The sequence below is a fragment of the Equus quagga genome, chromosome 1 (genome assembly GCF_021613505.1).
Source record: "Equus quagga isolate Etosha38 chromosome 1, UCLA_HA_Equagga_1.0, whole genome shotgun sequence".
In the NCBI taxonomy this organism is placed as follows: Eukaryota; Metazoa; Chordata; class Mammalia; order Perissodactyla; family Equidae; genus Equus; species Equus quagga.
Genome location: NC_060267.1, coordinates 136,221,475 through 136,234,480, shown reverse-complemented (window position 1 = coordinate 136,234,480; position 13,006 = coordinate 136,221,475). Strand labels below are relative to the sequence as shown.

Here is a 13,006-nt window from a genome sequence, read left to right as displayed (position 1 = left end):
GGGGCCCCTCCCCAGTAAGATAGAGGAAGCAAAGGAGAGAGGGTGGCCAGAGGCTTTGGCAGGGTGACATTTATTTGCCAGGTTCAGCAGGCACACAGTTAGCCCACTGACCTTCATACACCAGAGCAGACCCACAGGCATGCAGGGAGAAGGGCAGGACTGCCACCAGAGTGCCAAGCGAGGGCCAGGACCAGTGTGGCTGCCAGCCCAGGCTGTGGTGGGGTCTGACAAAGGGCACCTGCCAGGAGCCTCCATCAGGAAACTAGGGAGCCTTATTCCACTTCCTCATCCCAGCAAAAGCAAGTCAGCATGGCTCAGAGGTACCTGGGCCTCTAAGCCCTGATAGAAAGGGAAGTGGGTCATAGACATAGAGGGGGTTCCTCTCTATTTTGTCATTGAATTAGGAGACCCGAAAATCTGCCCCTATGAAGGGCACACCCCAAATCAGACTATGGGACACTGCCGTGTGGCAGGCGCCCTGGGATAGAGAGGACTGTGGACTGAGCCTGAGTGGGCCTATCTGGGAAGAGTCAGGGGATATCAGCCCTTCCTGTTTGGCCCAGGGTAAGGAGCCAGCTAGGCTGGTACACTAGGTGCTGGGTCTGCACTCTGCCCTCCCAGTTCTCATTGCTACATCCTAATTGCTTCTCCTTCCCCTTACTGTTTCATGAAACTCAGGACACAGGCCAACCTACTTGCAGGACCCAGGAGGCTAGGAAACAGCACAAGGGTCTTGGGAGGGACTTCCTTGGGACAAAGATGGAAGCTTCTACCCTCCTACTCATTCTTTCACTTCTGAGGACCCCCATGTCTACCAAGCAGTGCCCCTAGCCATACGACCAGTCTTGTCTTAAAGCATACTGCCCTAGACTTTTGCATTCTCTATACCAGCCTGTGTCCACTCCTAGAGCAGCCCACATACCACAGGCACATACCTTCATGTGCAGGAGCCTAAGACCGCTGACAGGGCCTCGCTGGAGGACCAGCTCTTAGGGCAAGGCCACCCAAGTTTAGGGCCTGGGAGAGGATGGGACCTGCAGGGCCTGCCTAGGGGAATTGTGAGGCAAAAAAGGAAAGGGGAAAGGGAGCAGGGACCTCCTGAGTATCCCTAGAGCAGCATCCCACAAGGAACAGAAATTGGTGAAGCTAGCAAAAGACAGAAAAGCCACAAGGAATCCATGCAGGGGCTGGGGCCAGTCCTGCCTCTGGCCGGCCCACCACTCACGCACACACACAGGAGATGAGACTGCTCTCCCGTGGCCCCCAGACATGCCCCACGCTGGGAGGGAGGGGCTGGGAGGAGCGAGGGCATCATGCCAGTGACTCTATGTACAGTGAGAAGCCCCTCAGCCACTCTCCCACCCTCCTGCCCATTCCCTGCCCCCCATCAGCCTGCCTGCTCAGCTGGTCTCCACCCTCTGAGACTCCTGGGCATAGCCCGCAGCCTCTTCCCCTTTACTAGAGGGTGGAGCCTGGCCTGTTGTGCCCCCTGGGGCTGTGCTGTCCGGCTGGGCCAAAGCCGGCTCAGGGGTGGCAGCTGCCTTGGTGGCCAGTGTGACACTGCTTTGAGTAGTGGGCACGGTGCTCTCTTCTGTGGCTGGTGTGGCTCTCCCATCAGTGGCTGGAGTAACACTCCTGTCGGTGGCTGGGGTGACACTCCCATCGGTGGCTGGGGTGATGCTCCCATCGGTGGCTGGGGTGATGCTCCCATCAGTGGCTGGGGTGGTACTGCCATCTGTGGCTGGGGTAGCACTACGGTCTGCAGGGGCTACATTATCACTCTTTGCAGCAAGAGCAGCATCACCCACTGTGGCTGAGGTGGCACTGCCCCCAGGGGCTGGGGCAGCTCCACTTGCAGCTATGGCCCCACCTGTAGCCCCCGGGGTGGCAGTGTCTGTGGCTGGGGCAGACGGGGCTGCGGCCGTGCTGGACTGCTCTGGTGCCCGGAGCCGTTTCATGAGGGTAGTCACTCGGACAGCCTTCTGAAAGGACAGTGGAGAAAGGCTCAGAACGAGGCTGACAGAAACTGGATCTATTCCTTGGCAAAGGCCAAACCCAGACCATTCCATGGTGCCCCTGGCTGCCTCTGACCACCCCAGGGCCAGGGACCCAGCTGCTCAGCACATCCATTTACAGTAATGACAGTGGCTACAGCCATACCTGATGGCTAAAGAAAAGACTGTGTGTGGCTGTAGGGGTGTGAACAGGCAAGAAACTGTAGGTGCCAGAAGGAACACTTGGGATCAGTCCAGGAAAGGGAGCCATCCAAGCCTTACCTTCCACTTAGCCCTGGCAAAGTTCTTTTCAATCTGGGCACAGACACCATCCTTGATGTTCTTATCAGAAGCAGCATTGCCAGAAATCCTGGAAAGGGTGTAAGTACATCTAGATCTGAGGGGGTATGGGCCTTCACAGAGACGGCCCAGCCCTTTCCTTGTAAGATCCAGGGATTACCAGGCAGACTCTCTGGGCTGCCTGAGCTCTGGGTGCCTTGTAACCCGCACTCAGGGCCTCAAAAATGGGGACTGCTAAGTGTGAGGACAGAGGCCAAGGGAACCCTAGCCTCTTCTCCCATCCTCCCTGGGCTCTGCTCACCACTCATGGGAGATGGCCTCTTCCGCAGTGATCCGCTGGTCTTGTTCCACCTCCATCAGCCTTGTGACCAGGTCTTTGGCTGGGGACAAAACCAAGGAGAAGCTAGTCATGGGCACACCATCTCGCTGTCTAAAAGTGATGAATGGGCTGAGGGGTAGGAACAGAGTCCAGCAGAGGAGGCTGAAGACAAGTCCCCCACACCAACCCTTCACTCTACTCACATGCTGGGCACCTCCTCACCTGCTTGCGAAATGTCATCCCAGTATGGAGAGTCAAACTCATAGTCGCCAGCCAGGATCTTGCGGAAGAGATTCTTGTCATGGTTCTCATAGTCATCTTCCTCTACCTCCTCATAGAAAGGCGGGTTCCCTGAAAGCCTGCATGGGAGCCAAAGGGCAGGGTCACCAAGCAAGGCCATGGCACAGGCCCCCACCCTGCCTGGCTGCAAGCCTGTTTCCCCACCCATCCACTCACAGGATGTACATGATGACGCCAATGGCCCAGCAGTCCACAGGGCGTCCATACCGCTGCCGGCCTACCACCTCCGGGGCTGCAAACATAGTGTCCATCTGCTGGTCAATATCAGGCCCAGCCAGGCCTGGTACACTCACATCCACTTCCTGGGACTTCCTTCCCTCCCTACGCAGAGCCACTCCTTGAACGCTCTCTCCCACCCTGCCCCAGCCCCGCCCCCTGCTTGCCCAGGTACTCGGGGGTCCCACAGGGCTCCTTGATGAGGCCATTCTCTAGCTTAGCGAGGTGGAAGTCACTGATGACAATCTTTGAGTTCTTCAGCCGATTATAATAAACCAGGTTCTCCAGCTGCTCCAGACAGGAATAGCATGTGGGTGGGCAGAGGAAGATTCCATGAAGACCTCAGAGGCTAGACCAAGACCCCAAGATGCTGCCCACCCCAGCCCCAGAGCAGTTGCCAACTGACCCTTTGACCTGATTCTTGGCCTTACCTTGAGGTTCCTGTGCACAATCTTGAGTGAGTGCAGGTAGGCCACAGCCTCCAGGACCTGCCGTACCACGTTGCTTGTGTCTCGCTCTGAGTAGTAGCCCTGGTCCAGGATCCAGTCAAACACCTCCCTCCCCGTGGCCCTGAGGGACACCAGCCCCTGAGCCTGGTGTGGGCAGGATCGGGGGTGGGGGGAGGATCACTTGGGCAGGCTCCCTATACCAGGCAGCTGGCTGGGCAAGGCACAGGGACCTGGGACCCCAAGTGTCCAGAAAGTGGGCTTTCCCTGGCTGTAGAGGGCAGAGCAGGTAAAGGCCTTGGGGACTGAGGAATCCCGGGACCCCAGACCCACACTCACAGCTCTAGGAAGATGAAGTACTCTTTGCGGGTCACAAACACATCCACCAGTTGCAGGATGTTGGGATGCTTCACCCTGGCAGCAAAGAGGAACCAATAGTTAGGGCTGAGTGAACCCCTAAGAGAAGCTCTGGTTGCCACCATGGGTCACAGCAGACTAACTGGCCAGAGGCTAGTACTGCTTAAGGCCACCTGCCCTTGAAGCCCTTCCCTGCTACCTCCCACCCCACCCCCAGGCCTCACACTCACATTTTGAGGATGCCTATCTCGTTCTTGGCTGCCTTCCGCACCTTGCGGCCGTCCCGCTTCTGGAACTTCTTGCAGGTATGCAGCTTGCCCGTCGTCTTGTCCTTGGCCCGGAAGATCTCACAGAATTCCTCACTGCAGCCAGCAGGCACCCCACTCAGCCCTGGCCTCAGCATGGGCTGCACCCTGTTCCCCTTTCCCCTGCCCTTGCCCACCAGACCCAGCACTCACGTCTTGATGACCTGTCCCAAATCATATCTGTCAGTCACCTCTGATGGCTGGTTATAGTTCTTCTTGTCGCCCAGAGTCACACACCCAAACGGCATTGCCGGGCTCTGAGCTGCGGGTAGGATGGGGTTTGGCTCAGCCATACAACTCCCTCTTCTCCCCACAACATAGAGCCTGCCTCTGGGACACACCAGCCTGGCTCAGGCCAAGCCAGGGGCAGAGACTGCACCAGAAAGGTGGCCAGGCGCTCCTACCCCTGTTTTTCTGGCCATACCTCCAGCCACTCAGCTTGGCTGCCTAAACTACAACAGCCCCAGATTATGAAAAAGGTTTTAGACTGACATCCAGGGAATTATTTTGCATTATATATGCTCAAAAAAAGATTATCAAACAATTTCCTTAAATTTCAGCTAGTACACAGATGAAGGGGGCTGTCACCACCCACCCATCAGATAATTGTCTCTGAAAGTCTGAAGATACCAAGTGTTGGCAAAGATGTGGAGAACGTGAGCACTGCTGGTAGAGAGCAAGTCTCCCCTTTGAAAAACAGTTTGGTAAAACTACTGAAGTCGAACATACCCTATGAACCAGCGACTGCACTGCTAAATATATGCTCTATAGAAATGCATACACTTGTGCAGCAGGACACTCATACAAGAATGCTCATAGAGACAATATTCATAATTGCTAAAACTGGAAACAGCCCAAATATCCATCAACAACAGGATGTATTGTGGTATAGTCACACAATGGAGTATTACACAGCAATGGAAATGAAGGAGCTACAGCTACAACCAACCACATGATGAATCTCACCAACACAATGTTGAGTGAAAAAGACCCAAAAGAATATATATAGTGTGATTCTATTGATATAGAGTTCAAAATTGGCAGGACTAACCTACACTGTTTAAGGATGCAAACATACTGGTAAAACTGTAAAGAAAAGCTAGGAAATAAGCACCATGAGTCCTTCCAAGAGAAAGAGAGGGGTTGTGATTGAGACAGGACACATGGGAGGATTCTGGAGGGCCTATTTCTGAACCTGAGTGGTGGTTTCATAGTTGTTGGCTTTATAATAATTTGTAAAAATGTACATAGAATTTTTGGGCACACTCCTGGATTTTTGTTATATTTCACAATTTTAAAATGTTAATAGGGGCTGGCCCCGTGGCCGAGTGGTTAAGTTTGCGCGCTCTGCTGCAGGCGGCCCAGTGTTTCGTTGGTTCGAATCCTGGGTGTGGACATGTCACTGCTCATCAAACCACGCTGAGGCAGCGTCCCACATGCCACAACTAGAAGGACACACAACGAAGAATATACAACTATGTACCGGGGGGCTTTGGGGAGCAAAAGGAAAAAACATTTAAAAATCTTTAAAAAAAAACGTTAATAAAAATTATGGCCATTCATACTTAAGAATACTTGGTAACTATTAAAAAGAATAAAGTAGATAAAAATGTAGCCAGCCCTGGTGCTCTAGTCAATTTGACACTCTCACCGCAGCTGATTCGTTTCCCAGTCAGGGAACCATACCACCCATCGGTCGGTTGTCATACTGTGGTGGCTGTGTGTTGCTGTGATGCTGAAAGCTATGCTGTTATTTCAAACACCGGCAGGGTCACCCACGGTGGACAGGTTTCAGCGGGGCTTACAGGCTAAGACAGACTAGAAGAAGGACCTGGCCACCCACTTCCGAAAAAACTGCCATGAAAACCCTAGGAATAGCAGCAGAGTATTGTCTGACACAGCACGAGAGAGTGAGAGGATGATGCAAAAAGACCCAGCAGGGTTCCACTCTGCTGTACACAGGGTCACTAGGAGTCGGAATCCACTCCATGACACTAACAACAAGATCGAAATGTGCTGCTGTAGGACAGTCTCTGACATACATTGTCAGGTGAAAAAGCAAGGGACAGAAAGGCAGATGAAGGGTGCCGCTGTTTGGGTACATTTTTTAAAGTTTATATACTGGTGTACACTCAATACACTCAACTTCTTTTCTGGAAGGACATCTAAGAAAATAAGAGTGCTCTTTGGGGCAAAGAATTGGGTGTTGGAGGGACAGATTTACACCGTTTATTATTTTTCTGTTAGAATTTTTACTATGATTACTTTTATTGATTTAATAAATATTGCATTTAGGCACAGGGCTTGGGGGATTCCTCAGAGAGAGAACCCCAACCTGGCTGAAGAGGCAAGGAAAGGCTTTGAGGAAGAAACAGCATTAGGGCTAGGCCTTAGAGGGGAAGGATTTGCTAGGAGGCATGCAGGGGTAATGGCCTGGAAAAACAAGACAAGCCTGCCTAGTGCCTCACTGCCAGGGCCCATGGGAGACCTAGGCAGTCAGGTCCAGGGGAGGGGCCCCTGACGAGGAGTGGGGGGGGGGGGCGGGAAGAGGGGACGGGGGTGTGTGTGTTCCAGGCACAAGGGTGACAACACGCAGCTGACTGCAGTGAGTTCCAGGCACTCTGGTACCTGGAGCATGGCGCCTCACGGGTCTGCAACCCTGCCCTGCCAGCCTAAGCCATACCTGCTGTGCTGGGTGGACTGGCTCCAACACCAAAAGGAAAAGGTACTCACAGCCCTTGTTCAGAGGTAAACTTCAGGAGAGGAGTTGGTAACAGTGTCTGGACCTTTGCAAACCTGACCCAGAGTTTGCCTCCATAACACATCATCAATGTGACACTGGGGCTATAGAAAGCTCTGCACAGAGGCTGCATTCAAACTGCTCTGCCTCTGCTGACTGTGCATATTCTCCCTCCACACCGATCAGTGCTTGTTGTGCACAGGCCTGGGCTGTGGCCTTGACTACCTAGATGCTTCCCTAACTGGAGTCACTCACAGCCACAGGCTAGCAGAGAAGGAAGGAAGCCACCCCGAGAGAAAGCAGCTTGGGTCAGAGGGACTCTGTCAGCCAGGGTGAGAGGCCAGGACCCACACAAGCCTTATGGCCAGCTCTGGCTGCTCCTTGCTTCCTCCCAGGCAGAGGCCACCCACTTCCCAGGGATCACAGCTCTGGAAGCGCTCCCTCAAATCCGCCCTCAGCATTAGGGAACAAATTCCATCATTCCCTCATCTGGGTTGTTTGGGCTCAGGGAACACAAATGCATTTCATTGGCGTGATTTAAGCCAGGGCTTAAGCCATCTTGTGAGGCACTGCAGAGGCAAACAAGAGAAGCTTTGAAGATCATCCCCGACTGCGTGTCTTTGCCACCACGGTCACAGCCCTGTTCCTGCATCTGCCAGGGAGGAGCATGTGGCTGGAATCCCACTCTCACAGCTAAGAGTAGAGGCACAGCCACCCACCACTGCCGGCCACCCATCTCTAATGCCCTAACAATCTGGGGGAGGGGGCCTGCATCAGTCCCCTCAATGACTCTAACATGCAGTGATTCCCTTTCCGGCTGGAATCTAAGGGCCATGTACCGGGTGGGAGGGTGGTATCTCAGTCTGCAGGTGCCCCAGGAGGGCTGGGAGGGACCTATGTCCCAGCTCTCTTGCTTTGCTTACACCATTCCCCCTGGCAGGAATGCCCTTCCCCCAAAGCCTCTCATCAGTATCTTATTTGTCACGGCAGTTATTTATAACATAAAAAAAAAAATCAGCAACTACCTAAACATCCAACAACAGGTGACTCGCCAGCTCAACTGTGTCTGCGCAATGGCAGGAAGTGTGGGCACTGGCAAGGGCACTGCCCATCTTGGCCTCCCGTGGAGCCACCTCCATATGAGCTAGGTGCTGAGACCAGGGCTGAATCTTCTTTCATTGTGGTTTCTGACATTATACGGTTATTTGTGCCACAAATTGTCTAAAACAATCCTGATGCTCAAGATAATGGCCCTTCTCTGAGATACCTTCCACAACCTCCACCTCCCTCCACCCCATATCAACAGCTCCCTGCTCTGCCGCATGGCATAGGAAGTTTTGTATATGCCTGTCCCTGATCTTGGCCCAGCTTTTGCCATGTATATGCACTCGTGCCCACAGGGACCCAGGGCTGGTCTCGGGATCTGTCTCCACTAAGGAAATCCAGGCCTCTGCTCATAGTCACCTCAGCCAGGAGCCATGTCCTGCAGCTTCGTAGTTGGCACAGGGACAGATCTGCCTCCCTTCTACCATGGCTACCCTGATCTCAGCCAGTCACTGCTTCTCCTCACCAGTCTAAGTGAACTCACTTGCCGCCACCCCTAACTTGGCCCCAGGATGAAGAGGAGAAAGGGGCATCCTGCTTCCAACTAGTGCCCTAGTCCCCTCCACGCTCACCCTCTCTACCATCTGCTACCCACTGCTGCTGCCTGGGAGGCTGCTGCTGTGTGCACCAAGCCCCTGGCACCTGCTTGCAAGGAAGGCTTTGGCCCCAAAGCTGGGAGGAGCAGCCAAGGGACAGCTTCAAGAACAGTGGAAGGCCAGGCAGAAAAGGGTTTGCATTTCTCACCCCCATGGCCCAGACAGCTCAGACACAACACCCAATAGTGGAGAGCTCTCCTCCCAGAGACACAGGACCTAGGCTCTGCCTCAGGTCCACACTGGGACAAGGGAGGGCACAGGAGACCCATAGCAGCCATTTCCCTAGAGACGTGGCTCCTTCCATTCTCTGCAGAGAAACTGAATGGGGTGCACAGGGGGTTGTCCAAAGGGAGCTTGGGGGTGTGCAGAGCCTGGCATTGCCACTGCCCCTCCAGCAGGTGTTAAGGGAGCTTAGGGGCCAAGCACTCTCCAGTTAATGCCTGCTCAAGTCTGACCCCTGGGCTCAGGCAACTGAGCCTCAGGCAACCTCTGCCTATTGGTGCCCTGCTTATTGAAGCCTAAGGCATGCCTGGCCCAGGGGAAGACTGAGTGGGACAGAGGCCAGCTCCAGAGGCCCAGATGTCCTACACTGGAGCCCTTGTTCGGACCCCACCTTCCATAGCCATAAACAGGAGATTCCTGCTACCTTGGTCCTCTGCCACGTGGGGCTCCAGAGCTTGCAGTAAATCTAGGGAGGCCATGAGGGGCCCAGGAGGCCTCCAGCTATCTCCCAAGAGCTGTGGGCAACATCTCCCAATTTAATGCAGCTGTGAACACCAGCCTGCAGGCAACCCCCCTCCTCTTCTATGCTCTCCTCTCTCAGAGACTGGGGCTGGGTTTCCTGCTGCAATGGACATGCATAGGCCCACGCCCTGCCTGGCCCACGGTTGAGGCCTCACTCACAGGACAGGGAGAAATAAAGACCTCACTCTCAGGGTCTGGTGTCAGGAACCAGAGCCAAGCTTCTAGCTCAGTGTCCAATTGCTTCAGGGAACTGGGCAGGGGGTTCCCCTGGCTGGGCCTCAGGCTCTAGTTACATCATAGTCCATTGTTCCTGCTGCTGACTCTCTCCCATCTAATGAGGGAGCATGGAAAGGAAGATTTCTCCAGTCTTGGGGGTGGGCACACAGTCCAGTGCTGCCTCCAGAAAAGTTCAGCCCTCAACGTTCGGGCAGAGCCAAGAGCCAACTGGCCCCTCCCAGGCACCTGAGGTCCCAATCTTTGAACCCCTGAAGGAAAATCCACTGGAAGCCCCACTTCCCTGTGGGTAAAGGAGAGGAAACGCTGGGGAAGGCCACAGAGTAAAGGGTTGCTATGGTGATGGAAGTTTTAAAACAAGGGGGGTAGGGATGTCAGCCAAACCCCTTCTCCAAGAATTCCCTCAGACTTTGGCCTGGTTCCTTCCCAATGGGTTCTGTGACCCTGGTCCCCATAAGGAAGAGGATGTGGGGGAACCAAGAGATTTTAGAAAAGGCGGGGGGGGGGGGGGGGGGGCAGGGACACAGGAAGACAAAGACAGAAGCTACAATGGAAGAGGAGCAAAAAGGCAACAGAGGAAAAGGCACACAGGCACAAAGACACAGGAGGGGAGGGTGGGCAGGGGGTTCTGAAGGGGCCTATGGGTATGCAGCAGAGCCCTAAGCTCTCCATGGCCATGTGCTCTGAACACCTGGGCCAGGAGCTGCCCCTGGTGCCTGGACCTCTGAGACTGAACCCTCTTGTATCCCCTAGACATGCACTGGACTTGGTGTGGGAGGCACAGTTGTAGCCGTGGGGAAGAGGCCAGCTGTTACGGTCCCCTCAGTCAGAACAGTTCCTCAGCCCCTCTCCCTGTCATCACAGCAGCTTAGGTAAGGCAGGTCCAACATGTCGCAGGCACAAGCTTGGGGGGATGGAAATGAAGCTTGGAGACCCGGCTTCCTTTTCCAGCCCCTCCTCTCAGCTGGCACAGCTCTGCCTAGACTCCCCAGCCGTGTGCCACCCCCCGCCCCAATCTGCTGTCCTTGTCAGGCCTCCGGTCCCCAGGGCCCCTCTTGCAATTCAGCCTAATTCCCAACCACTGCCGTTCTCCTCCCCAACAGTGGATCCTGTTAGGAGGGCCAGAAACAGCATCCCAAGCAACCCAGAAACAGGATAACAACTGCACAGCACCTCGCCCCCATGCCTCAATTTCCCTAGACAGAGATCATGGACTCTGTAGCTTTCTCCCAGGGTCAAGGACTGCTCGTGAGTGGTGGCCAGGGCATGGGCTGGAGAGGAGGCCAGCAGCAGATATGGGAAAGGCAGCCTATGGCACCTGGGGGTCCACATCAAATGCTGTAAAAGAAAGGGAGACCCCTGCCCCATCCCAGGGCCCAGGCTGACACTGAGGGGAGTGGAAACACTCATTTCCCAGTTGAGAAAACTGGGGCCCAGCTGATGGCTAAAGCTGACAGGAATCAACTGGGAGTGAGGGAGGGGGCTCTCTGCACTTGGTCCTGGGGGCTCAAAGCCTGGGCTTTGGAGGAGGGTGGCAGGACAAGGGCTGGACTGCTGCAGACTGAGCTCTCGGTAAGAGACGAGGGCCCTGATCCCTAGGAGAGAATGTGGTGGAGCAGGCTCTGCCTAGAGGGTGTGGACAAAAGCAGTTTGGCAGAGCTACGAGGGGCTGGGAGAGCCCAGGGTCTCTGGCAGACGCTACAAGCTGGGGAAGGCAGAAACTCACTTGCTCATTGTCCACCACCCCCAGCCAGGAGCCCTGCTCCCCACCGTGATGCCACCCTGACCCCCTTCTCCAGCGCTGCTGACTCGCCCCCGCTGGCACAGCAACACACATGCGGGAGGCACACGTGTGAGCACCAAGCCCCGCACCTCCCAGCAGAAACATGTGCGTCCCCCACCCCCACCGCGCAGCGCTGGGTCGGAGCCTCGCACCCCCGGCTGGCCCCCACATTAAGGCTTGGAAGCTGGATCTTGGCTAGCGGGGCTGCTGGTCCCCAGGGGCTTGGAGCCTCCTCCCCCACCCCGCGGCAGCCCCGCCCAGCCCCCTTCAGGTTGTCGCCCATAAAGAACTCTCCGTTGTCATGGAAATTAGTGACTGCCTTGCGGGAGGGAGGAGGCCCGGGGGCAGTTGGGAGGCGCTGGAGGCGGCTCTGGGAGTCAGGAGAGATGGCTCAGCTCTTGGCCCCTACCCCCATGGGGTACCACGAATGTTCGAGGGTTAATGTTTTCACAATCAGGAGCCCAGCGAGAAAGCGGGGTAGTAGGGGGGACGGGCAGGGAGGGGAGATTCGCCTGGACCTGAGTCTCAGAGGCTTTCCCTGGGACCCCCGATAGGTTCGAGGTGACGAGGAACTTTAGCCCAACCCTTCATGCCGACCCTCGGATCTACAGAGCACGCGTGCCCGGCCCCCGCCAGGACCCCATGCCCACGCGGCGCCTCCGCGCACTCGGCGACCCGAACCTTGAGCCAGAGACCCAATCCCCCCAAGATCCCCAAAACGCGCCTTCGAGGGGCACCCCGCCCCCGCCCAGCCCGCCCCGCACCTGCAGCGCCGGTCGGTCACAGGGAGGAAGCGATCGCGGGTTCAGTGGGGCGCCGAGGGCTCCGGGGGCGGCGGGCAGAATCCGCTCCGGGCACGCGGGGCAGACGCGGCGCCAGCTGCAGCCGCTTCGGCTCGCGAACCTCCAGCATCTCCCGCCGCTCGTCCGCACCGGATTCGCACCCCGGGCCGGGGGCGGGCTGGGGGCGGGGCCTCCCTCAGCCAGCCCCGCCCCGACCCTGGCGGAGCCTGAGGCTGGAATCCCACTCAAAGGTGGGCTGAGGAGGGGTGGCGGACCAGTCGGTAAGCTCTGGCCTGCCTGGCCCTGGCAAGGTTCTCAAAGGCCCCTTTAGGCCCTCGGACTGACCGGGCAACAGGGACCGGAGGCGCCTTCCCAGGCCCATTGTAGGTGGTAGGGAGTAGGAGGTGTCGGGAATGCCTAAGTCCTGGAGCTGCACAGGAGTCTCTTGGCAAGTGGTAGTCCCCAGGGGACCGGCGCTCTGCCCAGCTCCCCAAATCTAAACCAAAGGGTGGAACCTACTTAAAAGAACCAAGTGGCTAGTCACTAGGGCAAGCTGCTCTACAGACTGGCATCTCCTAGCTAGGAGTAGTAAACACATGGGTGTGTGTGTACAAGTGGTCAGTGAGGGCCCCAGACCACGGTGGCAGAGTCTCCTACCAGCTCCACCCTCCTCTCCTGCAGTTCAAAGCCTTTCCCATCACCAAGTCCCAGCCAGGAGCCTGGCCCAGTCTACCTCCTCCTGTGTGGCACTGAATTTCCCAAGCTGTAAAAGTCACCTGTGACATG

General features: G+C 56.1%; 1 protein-coding gene across 2 annotated transcripts; it reads right to left on the bottom strand.

The window, feature by feature from the left end:
- Positions 1-71: 71 nt before the first annotated feature.
- On the bottom strand, positions 72-12,268 carry CAMKV (CaM kinase like vesicle associated). 2 transcript variants are annotated; one of them, XM_046675179.1, is made up of 12 exons: positions 12,203-12,268; positions 4,391-4,499; positions 4,163-4,294; positions 3,915-3,989; positions 3,561-3,699; positions 3,297-3,417; positions 3,070-3,145; positions 2,836-2,972; positions 2,596-2,674; positions 2,277-2,364; positions 1,871-1,982; positions 72-1,768 (listed from the first exon to the last, which is right to left on the bottom strand). In XM_046675179.1, the coding sequence occupies exons 2-12, from the start codon at positions 4,483-4,485 to the stop codon at positions 1,401-1,403; spliced, it is 1,422 nt and encodes a 473-aa protein (XP_046531135.1). In that variant the 5' UTR covers positions 4,486-4,499; positions 12,203-12,268; the 3' UTR covers positions 72-1,400. The 2 variants fall into 2 exon arrangements, with proteins under 2 accessions (XP_046531135.1, XP_046531125.1); XM_046675169.1 differs by having other exon boundaries at positions 72-1,982.
- Positions 12,269-13,006: the final 738 nt, after the last annotated feature.